This window comes from Leptonotus elevatus, chromosome 17 (genome assembly GCF_054856555.1).
Source record: "Leptonotus elevatus isolate MCC_2025b chromosome 17, RoL_Lele_1.0, whole genome shotgun sequence".
Taxonomy (NCBI): domain Eukaryota; kingdom Metazoa; phylum Chordata; class Actinopteri; order Syngnathiformes; family Syngnathidae; genus Leptonotus; species Leptonotus elevatus.
Genome location: NC_141255.1, coordinates 11176860 through 11191085, shown reverse-complemented (window position 1 = coordinate 11191085; position 14226 = coordinate 11176860). Strand labels below are relative to the sequence as shown.

The following is a 14226-nucleotide window of genomic DNA, read 5'->3' as shown; positions in this document are numbered from 1 at the left end:
TAATAACTACAATTTCTTCAACCGTTCTTTGCCTTCTATATGCTCTAGCATAAAAAAAACATAAAAATTATAAATATGTCTTTGGGACACTTAAAACTTTTATAATTGAACATATTTATACGTTTTGGGGAGCAAATGAGTTAAGGCACGTTGTAAAATATCTGAAGTCCTCTTGTATATGTTTAACAAATTTAAAACATAAATTATAATCTGTACTGTCTCCAATGTTCTCCAATTTGGCTACTGTAAATGTATACACTCTAAAAACAGTTGGGTCAAAAGTAACCCAATTATGGATCGAAAATGGACCGATCCACTTTACAGGTTAATTTGACCCAACTTTCTGGGTTGTTTTATACAAAATGCCCCAATTTTTTGACCCAAGTAAAGGATCGGACCAATATTTATGAGACACATTTCTTGACTCAAAGTTGGGTCAAATCGACCCAAGTAGAGGATCGGTCCATTTTTGACCCATAGTTGGGTTATTTTTGACCTAACGTTTTAGAGTGTAGGATAATATGCTGAGAAAGATTTCTGTGAGTAGTAACATGGCGACCTCGCGGCTTCAAAATTCTTGGGCTTATCCAGTAATATATACAGATCAGTGATCATCTTATTCCAACACTTTCATTCATTCGTTTCAGAGTATGTTACATGGGCTCCCTCTAGTGGTACTTGGAAGAATCACTGACCTTACTACAGTTCACTTGTATTTAACTACAATACATTATTTTGGCTGGTTTCCTACAAGCTTGGAATCCACAGCGTCCTGATACTTCTTCCTTACTACCTACTTATATTTCCATGCAACACACATTTCAAGTACAGTAAATTCTTGATTCATTCAATTCTGCATCGACACGCGCATACAATACATACTTGTGGCTCCATCACAAAAAAATCCTTTTGAAAAAGTATAAGGTGCAATATGTCAACAGGAAGGAAGGGGGTGCACAACGCATTAACATCGGGTGGCCATGCACTGTACATCATGTTCAGAAACAGGAACACACCAATGCAAGAGAAATGGGCTCGGACTACACGGCGCTCCTGAGAGATGTTGAAGAATTAATGAGTTCAAAGGCATTACAACACACTGCTCAATCCCCCGCACGCCACTACATTAAACCTACCTGACCTCAACCTGCCTGCCCTCCGCTGCTTGATACCACACCTCAAATTTGTCAAAAGTGGCAAGGGTCACGGACTGCGCTTTCTGGAGGCCGCGCTATATGGGAATGACGGTAAAATGAAATATGGGGTCTGGAGTGCTACTTTTAATTTCTCTAGAGCTCTCGCACAACCTTAGAATATCTGCTGATTAGAATTGAGGAGGGATTCCAGGAAACCAGCAGGGATTTTCTGACACTGGATGGATAAACGATGTACATCACTCTTGTGGTTTTAGAATCCATCAGCGAGTCAGCATTTAAGGGGGCAAAAAGTGGACACCGCTCCGTGCTGCCATAATTGTACGAGAAAACAAAAAGGGTGCAGGGGGAAAAGACCTGCAGGCCAGCAGGAAAATTAAATCCACTGATGGGCACGGCACTTAATTGACAAAGTGTCAAAGCCATCGAGAAACATGGGGTCCGGTGTATCCACAATTATGCTCGATGGGATGAAAATATCCTTCAGACGGCATTTAAAGTACCACTAAACAATACAAGCAGGCAGATCAATGAAAACAACACTGAAAGAAACATTGGAGAGCATCACAAGCACTCATTATGCACTGAGGCCCTATAAAACGTGCTTATAAAACAGCAGCTCGGGCTAAAAGCACAGTTCATATTGGAGGCTAGCTTTTATATATGTCAGTTATCGATTGCAAAATTCTGCGCTTCAGGACCAAAGGCCAATAACGTCGGGTTTAAAAGTAACAAAGTGACCAAATAATGGCTGTGATGGTTAAAATTGGAATGCATTCGTAGGAATGTGATTGCAAACAGTCAAAACAATACAACCTTTACCAGTTATTGTTAAAAAAAAGTTACAGCAAAAATCACTTAACAGCCCAAAATCCCCAGAAGAGAGTTTGTGCAAATCGAATGAGACTCCTCGCATCGCTGTGGTGAGCAGGACTTTTGGTCATTTAGATTTCCGTCTTATAATTTGTTATGCACCTAACATTGAAAGCGGCTTCCTCCACCATCTGAGCTTTTCAAACAACTGCACACATCCTGGTTTACAATCCATCCCCTTCATTCATGTGTGAGACGACCAGGCTGGCAGCGGAAGCTTATTAGATGACTCATTCGCAAAATGAAATCTTACCATTGGCAGGCCATTACTATTATTATCCTAAAAAAAAAAAAAAAAAAAAAAAAAGGAAAGGAAAAATAAATCACTCAATGAGAATTTTTCTGTATACAGGCTGTAGATTATAATATATCTCAAACACACAGTGGTACCTCAAGATACAAGCTGTTTTTAAGACAGATTTTTGCTTTGACTTGCAAGGAAAGGTTGAGATACGAGCACTGTATCGTGGCAGTGAACTCAAGTTCAGTCACTTCACAACAAGGAGCAACAATATCATGGATATTTGAACTTACCCACAGGCATATATCCTTTATCCTCCGTGAAGAACGGCTAATATTACTGCAGCTTACTAAAGAACCGTGACCATCTCCATGTACTCCCATGTTCCGATTCAGATTTGCGTTACACCCCCAGTTGCCGTACACCCACAGCATGAACTGTCTAGAGTAAAAAGTTGCTTGAATTCAAGTACAGCATTTCCCCCGAGTGTATGTTGACACCTATACTTTTTGCTTTTAAACATAATGGGAACGAACGACTCAGCCCGACTGGACAAGGAGTGGGTGGCAGAGGTGCGGCAAAGGAGTCGACTGTTAATGAAGATTGATCCAAAGCGCTGCCGGCTGCGCTGCTATATAGGACAGCAGCTCCGATAAATCTTTCAAGTGATTCGCCACCACCCTGCGCCTACGTGACTTCCCGCAACCTTAACTTTCTCCGATGAATTCGCCCGCAGGACTTTGTGCCCCCGTGGCACACGCTGCCTTTTATGTCTTTAACGCTGGCGAGACATTCCTTAAATGTCGAAAAAAAGCTGCTAATTAGGTTTTCTATCAATATGGGACCTGTCTGCAACTTTTAGTGTAATGGCTTACCTGATAATAAAATAACATTTTGCAAAATAGTATTTGAATGATATTTTGATTTATAGTCAACACCATATTAGGGACTATACAATTAATACAAATGTAGAAATGCAATATTATATAAAATAATGATAATTATTATTATTATTATTTTTTTAAAGCACAACAAAAGTATCCCGCATTACCTTTGAACTTGTGGAAGACGGCCCATAGCTCAGCGATGTCCGTGGCGAACGTGATGTCCGTGTCCAGGACGATGACTTTTTGGAGATCCGGCGGAAGCGTCTTGGTGAGCACCAGCTTCATCAGACCGTAGATTCCGGAGTAATGCTTGTTGGGGATCCACGACACCTCAGACTGCATTATTAGAACATCAAGTCAGCTATCAAATTTTCTTCGAGTATCAGGTATTCCACTTATTATTTCATCAATTAATGAGATAAAAAATAAATAAATGTTTTTTTGGTCATTCTGTTCAACTCTAGCAGGCTGGGCCACCAATTAATAGGAGAGTAGATTCATTGTATTTATTGTGGGTACATTAGTTTTTATTAATTTTATTTATTACTGTACATGGAAAAAAAAGCATTTAAAAGTGGATGTGATGCATATATATAAAAAAAAAATGAAGATCTGCTGCTCTTTTAAAATATAGCACAATTGGCAATCTGCATTACATTATTATTGGAGGCAAACTAGCTCAAAATATGGTTTCATTTTGTTTCCTAAACTTGGACAAGTTAGATATTAAAACAGGGCACTTTTTTTTTTTGGCATTTAGCTTCCAGAAATGTACTCTTTCTGACAAGTGGTGGGGGAAAAAGTGCCCTGAATACACATTTAAGCGCTTATGTTCACTGAGCGTCATCATCTGTAGGACTCAATGTTGCCTGTCGCAAAGGCACGGGCACAAGCGGCACAAGCGGCACAAGCGGCACGGCTTGCTCCGCCGCTGTCTGTGTGCAAAGGATGCGCTTTGCAAAAAACTGCTTAAATAGAATTAACGTTACAGGCATCACACCCAGGGCATTCATTCCGTTGCTGCAATGCTAAAATGCTGCAGTATTTAGTATGTGAAAACCACAAATGTCATATATGAATAAGATAACATCTCCCACCCGTTTTTTTTTGTTGTTGATTTTTTTTCCTGAAAGAAAAAAAGGAATGTGGTTATTTGGGGAGAGGTGCTTTTATTTATGTTTTTTTTTTTTTTTAATAACGGGCATCAATTAGGGTGGAAGCCAATATTTGAAGGGAGACGCTTCAGCTCATTGCCAGGGCTGAGGAAAAACAAAACAAAAAAACAACTCTTGATTATTATTATTATTATTCCTGATTATGATTTTGTGTCGGTCTCTTGGGGTGAAATGGAGGAATATAATAATTAAATAGCACTGCTTTGGCCCCAAAAGTGCCGGCCCACGGGGCGTCTACCCACCGCTATGTAATTTGTTTCCAAACTTTTTTGTTAGCAATGACTCTTTTTGAGATAAGAAGGATGTTGTAGTGGGAAGCGTAATAAAAGTGCAATCATTATAAAAAAGGACAGGTACCATGACAGGAAGTAAGGCAGTGAGTCAGTGAAGCAAATGGGAGCAGGTATTTCTCACCTTCAGCTCATCTGCGTCATAGAAGTCGACCCGGACAGCAGGAACCATCCAGGTGTGGAACAGAGACGACAGGATTTGCTGAGCTATGGAGTCGGTGATGAAATGGAAATGGAGGGGGTTCCGCCTGTGGAGACACACACACACAGACGCACGCACGCACACACGGCGGAGGCTTAAATACATTTTATGCACATTCACAGAAACTTCAAAGCTTTCTATAAGTTAAAATATGCTTGAATGATAAATTTAAGTGCATTTTGTGCATTTCAAACCAGAGTGTGGGAAAAAAAAATCTTACACTCATTGTCCTACTTTGAAGAATATTTCACATCAAATGCACTTTTCATGCCTATCAAAGCAATAATGCCGTTTAAGTGGCAAAAAACATGGTGCCAGGCATGTAGTGCCCACTATTTGAGGAAATACTCATCACTGTACGTACTGTAATTAGTTTCCACAACTTTCTAATGAAATGTATAACGATTAATGTACTAATTGGCAAATCTTGTCTTATGTGCCGACCATGAGAAGATTGCCTTTCCACATTTTGTCTAGCATACACTACACTCCTTTGTGTCTGCGATTGTAGACATAGAAACTGCATACTTTAGCTTTAGCCAGACTTACGTGTACGTGTGACTGCAGCAACATTAGTCTCTGTGGAAAAATTATCCCTGTGACAAGCTTTTTTTTATAAATAATCAAATTATTCAATGAACTCACTCACTCCCAGCCATTTTCACTGAAGCAAGCCCCTTCGCTCCCGGCTGTTTTACTGGATTTTGACAGATTTTGCAAGGCCCACAGAATATCGTGTTCTATTGCTATAAAAACATAGAGCCTACCAAAAGAAAGATTAGAGTCTCTTCTTCAGGGAAAAAAGTACATTTGTATTTGTTTCTGTTTTGCAGCAATTAGCATTAGAATATAGCTAAGTTTCATTATTAATCACAAATCAGTTTGAAACACACAACATGGCCCTGGTTGATCTCTTATACTCTGCTTAACCTTAAACCTTAAAAAAAACAAATACGTTTTTGGGACCATGGCAATATTTAAAATAGAACGTTTTTATATGTTTTTGGGAGCAAATGAGTTTATGGTTGCAGCCCTAACACAGTACAATTCATGCCAAGATGGTGTTTAAGTCTGGCTAAAGCTGAAGTATGCATGAGATCATTCTCAACACTGCACAAGGAACTCGTTTACAGCATGTCTCAACATGTTGGTTGGTTGTAGTTTAAATGTGCTGCACAACTATTTCATGTTACAATTGGGCAAAATTCTGATCACAGATACATTTTCAGAAATGAAACAGGTTAAACCAGTGGTTCGATTGAACCCCGGGGGTTTGGTGAGTCAGTCGCAGGGGTTCGGCAGAGGTCATGACACACCCGACTCAATTGATTCTTGATGATACACCCCGAAAGGCCTTCATTGGCTGCAGGTGATCACGCTACATTGCCTGGCCTATCCGTGCTGCAGGGAATTTAGTGCGCTTAGTCGTCGACTTGTGACAGTTGTGATGGTATGTCGTGCGATCCCTTTATTATTGTAATCCCTTCATGCTAATTATGTTGAGCAAAAAAATTAAGCGGTTGGACGAATATGTGTGATATGAATTGACATGTATAACAGAAAGTACGGTGTTCCACAGGGTTCAATTCTGCGGCCTCTGCTGTTTTCATTGTGCCTGCTGTTCCAACTTAAGAAAACACTAGTGGTTGTTTTAAAGTGCTCTATTGAGTTGAGTTGAGTGTTGGCGTCCTAACTGCATGATTTGCAATGCTAGGTTAAGCAATTTCAGTCCAGCACAACTAGCTATATAGCAAAACTAAAGGAACAAATCCTTAAGCAGTATAAAGATGTGGAATACAACAACACAACACTTTCTGAATTTAAGGTGAAGAGAGCCAGATTCGAGGAAAAGGCTACTCTTCCTGTTCATTTTGTTCACCAGTAAACCCCATACCTATGTCTTTTGAGAAAAAAAAAATCACATTTTATTTTCCAATAAAGAAGGGTTCGGTGAATTCACATAGCAAACCGGTGAGTACCTCCAACATGGTTAAAAACCTCTGGGTTAAACATAGGAGCATTGGGAAAGAAACCCCCTAGGTCAATCGAATCAACTGACTAACTAACCTGAACGCCTGAACAAGTACATTTGACTGTCTAAGCAGTCTTCCTCATCTTAAACTGCATCTGCTGATGAAGAGCGCGTGATATGCATGAAACCTCTGGAGCAAGCAACTATGTCGACCATTAGCGGAGATTGTTTTTGCTAATCTAAATATCGTTTGGACGGAGCGTGCGTCGCGGCCTCGGGGAGACACAACGCCATGAAGGAGATGATTCATCAGACAGGACGGCCAAGGCTTATACAGAAGAGACAATAAAGTCTGACCCAGGAGGAACGGCATCTTTTATCCTGGGACTCCTTTGAAATTAGATGAGACAGCTTAAAGGGATTTATGCTGCTAAATGCATTTCACCAAACACCGGCTTGCGTGCGCGTGTCGAGGAGGGTGTATGCACACAGAAGGTATTCAGGAATCTAAAGCAGGTCAAGAATTAGAGAAACTTAACAGGGGAAGTGAGCGCCACAGGACAACATAGGCTGAATGACTTTGGCTACAGCGCCACAGGACAACATAGGCTGAATGACTTTGGTTACAATGTGTCAGCTGCATTCACTCTCGGAGTCTGCGAGCTGCACAAGAGAGATGCAGCGCCGCCTCCATACGAGTGGGCAGTGCAAATAATGCCCCGACATCCTTTGGACAAATAACATCCATCATTTTACTGGATGCTTGTGGACAAAAAAAAGTGAATGTGTCAAGCACATCCTGATAATCAGGTTTGCGTCTTTCACAATGCTGTCCATGGAGCAGGGGCACTGATTCATTTCTCAGCTACGAGTGAATCGACAAGCATCGACATACAGTAACTCAAAGCATTAACAATCATCCATCCATTTTTTGAACCGCTCATTCTTCACACTATTATAATAGGCCGATTATTGGCCTTCAAACATTGGCCAAAACAATCAGCCAATTGGGCCAAATGGCAGATTATTTTCCCCTTAAGTTTCCAATGCTGCGAAAGTAGTCTGTATGCACCATTTTTCTTGCGTAGCATTAGCAACTAGCAAGTATGTAGCATATGTTATCCTGGTTATTCTGTTGTCCCTAAGCGTCCTTTAAGCTGTTTAAAAACATTGCTAGCCTAGCGCTAATGCTAAATGTGAAGGGAGGATCCCATTCAAATGCTAACAGGAAGTTAGCATCGTCTGGAGAGTTTTTTCTTTCAAACAACAAATCTTCACACACAAATCTTGTGGGAATACATACACAGATATCCATACAGATAACACTATGCAGAGGCATAAATTATTTCCAATGTGTGAAAAACGAATTATTTTAATAGAATCACAACTTTCTTCTGTACTCACTTTAAGTGTGTACGCCATGGATGCACGGCACCACACTGCCCCCAATAGGCCAAACCGCACAGGAAGAGAGACTGTTCTGCCAAAAATCGGTATCAGCATCGGCCTCAAACAATACATATCGGTCAGCCCCTACAATTTAGAAATGTTATCTAAAATGCAGTAAAAAAATATGTTGAGGGTAATTAAGTAATCTAGTAGTTTGTTGAATGATCACTGCCCGCACATATGTAATAACTTTCCATTGGCTGATCTTTAAAATGGCCTACATGTTTCAGCTGACAATAAATTTTGGTTCTTTATTGAAAAGCATAAGGTAAGACGTGGTTGCCATAAAATAGGGCCAAAATGGCCCATCTGATTATTTAAACCATGAAATATGGTAGTAAGTGCCCAGTAGGTTGAGATTGTAGAATTGTCTTGTCTTAAGAAAACCACTTATCAATGACCAAAAAGATTTCAGTCTGGAATGTGGAGCAAGCAAACCACTGTGGGACAGTTCTGGGATCTCACTTGAGCACAAATAAAGGTGTCAGGAAGCACGAGGTACCATTTTTAGACAGATATTTGCCTCTAGACTTTAACCCCATTTAGAATTGGCATTGGAATGGTGGGCACTAGAGGCTCGGTGCAAGTGGGACTTGGGGAATGGAAGGACAAAGTTTGATACGAGCTAATGGGCCGAATAAGGCAAGAGAGCAGTTATGGACCAGGACAGATGGTGGATGGGACTGGTTGCTTCCTGAACACCGCCTTGAGCACAAAACACAAACATTTTGAACTGCCCATGGGTGCCACACCGTCTCCGCAAGTAACTGGCAAAGAAACTCTTTGCAGGGGCAGAAATCCAGAAGGGATCACTCACATTTTCAGGAAAAAGCAGATGAAGACTCGCAAGGTTGTTTAATGTCACACTTTATGGGTGGGTAGACAGCCCAGAGACCCAACTATTTGTATACAAGCAATTAAAAAGTCAATTTTGTTCGCCCCCTTTAAGCAAATCAAACGTGTGCAGTAAGCAACACTGAAAGGTGGCCCATTAAATCATTAAGACTGTGACATTAGAGAACAATGAGTCAAACCAATATTGACCAACATCTCTCCTCTTAGTGCACCCATTTGAATCACTTTGAGGGTTTCATTGAAGATGAGGCAGGCATTGTAAAGTATCATCTGAGCTCAGCGACAAACGAAATCAGAAATGTAGTTGACAAGAAATAAACGAACAAGAACCTAATAAGGGAAATGATTCCAATCTTCAATGGGGTAGCAATATTTCATCCGATATTGACTACGACGGCGGCAGTCGGGCAGGAGAGACTATTTGCTAAATGCTGCAGGTCCTATCATCACGGGGTCCCGTGGTGTTTGGCAATCAATGGCCCATCTAATCCGATCCATCCAGTGTTCGCCACTAACAGAGGACAGGCCAACATGGCTGATCTCGCCAGCTGCTGTCTGATCTCATGCTTGTCACTCAGTGGCAAAACAACAGTGAGTCAACATTTAAAGCCCTCATTTGATTCAACATTGCCTCAGGGTGTTGGAATATTAGCCGCGCTATTGGTGACCGCTCCGTAGCTTAAAAAAAAAAAGGTCACGCCTGTCTAAATCCAAACTCATCATCTGCTTAGAGCGCAGAATAGTTCTGTTTGTCCTGCCAAAGTCATCTCCCATTAGCTTCAAGTCAGCGTACCCTTTTTAAGGTCTAAATCATATCAACGCGTCCAAAGCTGCGCATCAATAACAATCTGTCGTGAGTGTGACCTTGCCTCGGTTAAGTCAATGTACAAAGAGCACCTTTAGTCAGGCAGCTGAACGTCATAAAACAACCGCTTTCTCTCCCCTGCTGTTAAGACAGTCAGGGAAACGTGCTCACGGGTTGGAACAAACTTTTATGGTTGTTTGGAAGACTTGCTCAACCCCGGTCACTGTTTAAATAACTCACACTTGTGATTATTTCACGTTACAACAGCCCACCAACCACGGTTCTAGCAACTGTTGGCTTACCGGAGTGAATTAATCAAAAGCCTAATGGAAGGAAATACTGAGGACATTTGCTCTAATTATGAGAAGTGCTCGACCCAATTACTAAAATGTGCACAGAAGAGCCCCCCCCCCCCCCCCCTTAACCCTGCCTAGTCAACCTCTCTGTATTTTAGCCACACCTGAGTGGCCATCTTCGCACTAAAACAACCCCTGAGTGGTGGACCATAATGCACTCCATCCGGCAGTAAGTGCACGCGGATCCATTAATTGTGAATAGAAATTCAATGAACCGAAAACTAAGATACTCTCTCATCCATTACTTCAGAACCCTACTGTACGTGCATACCTAAGAAGCATTAAGGCACTTATACGCCGCACTTGGACGGCAGCATGTCATAAGCTTGTCCATATTTGGTGCTGGTTGCAAAGTGTCCGAGCAGGAAGTAGCCTGGTGCCAAACTAACGGTTTAGTTTGGACATAAAGTAGACCATAGAATATGAATTTGTCGCTATTTCAACAGAAAGTCCTGGCTTTGCTTCTCATAAGGAGGAGGGTGCAGGATTCTAATGGCAGACCATGATCTAAAGTTTCATGAAGCCAATTAGAAGTGTACTTCAGGCCGAGAAGGGAGCAGTTTCCCTTTTACCACGTCACGGGTAGTCATCCCAGTGTGAACACGACATTATTCTCTATTCTCTCATATTGAATGTGCCACAATGTCATGAATTGACAACACCAGCATATCTGCAAAGAACAGGTTCGTTGATAGCGCACTGCGCAGTGTTAAGTGCGGTGTGAAGTGCTTTTACTGCATCCCATGGACCATGGGGAAATTGTATCGCTACCAGAGGTGGCAAATCCAGGTCCAGAAAGTAAAAACCTTGCCACAGTTTGGCTTTAGCCCTGATGCTATCTATCTATCTCCGTAGCAGGTAAACAAGCACCATGAGAGCTAGCTAGGGTACTAGCTAGCTAGCAACTGAAAGTAAAAACCCTGCCACAGTTTGGCTTTAGCCCTGATGCTAGCTAGCTAGCTCCGTAGCAGGTAAACAAGCACCATGGGAGCTAGCTCGGGTGCTAGCCAGCTAGCAACTAAAAATAAAAACCCTGCCACAGTTTGGCTTTATCTGCTTGGGAGCTAGCTAGCTAGAATCAGGGTCTAAAGCCAAACTGTGGCAGGATTTTTACTTTCAGGTGCTAGCTAGCTCCCTAGCAGGTAAACGAGTACCATGGGAGCTAGGGAGCTAGTTGGCACTTGAAAGTAAAAACTCTGCCACAGTTTGGCTTTAGCCCATGATGCTAGCTAGCTAGCTCTCTAGCAGATAAAGCCAAACTGCGGCAGGGTTTTTCTAGGGGTGTGAATTGCCTAGTACCTGGTGATTCAATTCGTATCACGATTCATAGGTCACGATTCGATTCCATACCGATTAATCTCGATACGAATCTATAAATAGATTTTTTTTTTTTTTTTTTTTTTTTACTCAAATTTAGAAAATACTAATCAGTAAACTTGTACATGTACACTGTAAGATTTGTATGAAAATGTATTTATTTATCTGAAAATTCAGGCTTCTAACTGAGCCACTGCATTTAACAAACAGGTTGCAGTCTGTTTCATGTTTGAACAGCACTGAAATCAAATATTAAGGCTTAATGTTCCATTAATATAACATTCTTCCATGCTTAATGTGTTAATCCTAACCCTAAGGAAGACGTTTTGTTGAATATTCCCATAAAAATGTGATCTTTAAAAATCAATTCGGCCGCATATCGCGATATATTGCCGAATCGATTTTTTCTAACACCCCCTAGTTTTTACTTTCAGGTGCTAGCTAGCTAGCGATACAATTTCCCCATGGTCCGCAGGTAAACGAGCACTATAGGAGCTAGCTGGCTAGCACCTGGGGCTAAAGCCAAACTGTGGCAGGGTTTTCAATTTCTGGACTTGGATTTGCCACCTCTGATCGCTACCTTCAATTTTGCAGACACATGCAATGATAAGTATTGGCATTGCTCTGAATTAACTGATTAAATGCTACTTTGGAAATATTTTATGTGGTAGGATATCTGAAGGTTTTGAACTTCTGTTACCAATGTCTAATTGCGCAGAATAATACTGGAGATGTCCAAGTGACCACAGCTGGAATTAACTGTATGTTGTTGTTCTTTATACAACAAACATGTTGCCAGAATCATTACTGCCTCTGCCAAGGACTGCACTCCAATTTTCCCCAATTGCTTCAAGAATGAATCAATAACTAATCAATTTCCGTTAAAAACAGAGATAGTGTGAAGAGTTTACCTGTGAAAAAGGACAGATTTAACCAGCGTCACCACATCCCGGCTGGCGTTGTAACCTGCGCACACGATGGCAACATGGATGGTCTGTGGAAACAAGGAAAAAAAGAATACATTTTAAGTGAAACAAAATTAGTGCGTTAATTTGGAGTTCATTTAAGGTTCTTTTAACGTCACAATTTTTTTTTAGCATGCGGTTAATGACCGCCCCTTACTTGGAAAGCCTGTACTGGGAAAATTCCAGTGGCAACGTAAAAAAATTTCAGTAAAAAAATAATAATGCATATATGCGCGGAGACGGGTAAATTTGCATTTTACAATTTAAAAAAATGTGCAGAATTTCACAAGTTACTTTATGTTAAAGATTATACAGCTCTTAATATGAAGAAAGAAAGAAAGAAAAATGCACTGAGCTGTCATAAACGTCTTACAAATGCAATGATGCCATCTAGTGGCAGAAAAATGACCTCAATACAAATCAATAGCACACTCGTTTTTTTTTTTTACAGTACAGCACATCTTGAATTTTAACTCAGTTTTATGAGTTATGAAATTACTGTATCATTGACTAAAAGATGCAGCCATATTTCTATTAGTATAACATTTCCCCCACTTTTACGTTAACAAGAGTATGACAACTTATAGATATAATATTTTATTATTATTATTGTTTATAAAATTAGCAAGTTAACTAGTGAAGTCATGCGATTAATTACGATTAAAAATCTTTAATCGCCTGACACCCGTAATTTTAAGCATCCATAAGTGAGAGTAAAACAATGGCCCGTGCAATATTTGGTGAGAATGGGAAGAAGCAAGAATTGGTATAGTTAATTTTACAAAAAACCCTGTTGGGCATCATAAATCTTAGCTGCTCAATGTAAAATCAAAGGAGAAGACCTTTATGATTGAAATTGTATCCATATGTTGTGTAGCAGCAGCCCAGGATATAATCCGAATTTTTAATCGGGTCAACAACCATAAAACCAACACTCATCTCATTACAAGCTCTACAGTCGACTTGTACATATAAATGTGATGAAATGTGATCGCGGACAGCACTTTTCCTAAAGTGTTCCCCAGCCAAAGTAGCAATATGTGGGTTAATAATGCAACGTTGTCTTGGGGATAGGAGGCTGTGTGCCATAAGCGCCCCCCCCCCCCCCCCCCCCCCGTCGTGTACGTGGCAAGATTGCTTCGGGTTCGATGATATGATGAAACCTAGATCAACTCAATTCTTTGTCATCATGTGCCGACAGACGGGTGTTCAGCAGTGAACGCGACGTATATGTTCGGACGGTAATGATCTTCACTGTCCATCAACCCCTGAGAACGGTACAGGGTCAGATCTACATTATACGGGTGGATGGGTCTTGCTCCAACGCTTGTAGGCTTGTGTTTGGTCCATCTGTCATCGTGACAGCCAGACAGCAAGAGGATTTGTCTCGACTTTTTAATCAGCCGGAGAATCACAAAATGTTGTTTATGCTAAGTAAGATTTGACGTGTGGAAATTTCAGAGTGGGTTAACAGCATTTGTGTGAAATCTGCATCAAATGTGTCAGTGGATATCATTGACAGCCTAAAAATCAACCTTTCACCATCGCTTTTGCGGGAGTTTTGGAGTAATCTCCTTGTCGGTGCGTGCGGCTTCATCTTAATGTTGCTGCCGGCTCTCCGTGTCCTTTGTCTTTTCCTGTGTGATCCCTTTGCCACAACTTGAAAGCGTGTCATTGTGCTATGT

The 14226-nt window shown here is 40.9% G+C and overlaps 1 protein-coding gene across 1 annotated transcript in view; it reads right to left on the bottom strand.

Annotated features, from left to right (window-relative positions):
* Positions 1–14226, bottom strand: part of large1 (LARGE xylosyl- and glucuronyltransferase 1) — an 85417-nt gene that overhangs the window by 33202 nt on the left and 37989 nt on the right. Inside the window, exons 4-6 of the mRNA XM_086059701.1 lie at positions 12488–12570; positions 4745–4868; positions 3320–3491 (exon numbers count right to left, since the gene is read on the bottom strand). Coding sequence (XP_085915827.1) covers positions 3320–3491; positions 4745–4868; positions 12488–12570 — 379 coding nt within the window. The remainder of the gene's footprint in view (positions 1–3319; positions 3492–4744; positions 4869–12487; positions 12571–14226) is intronic.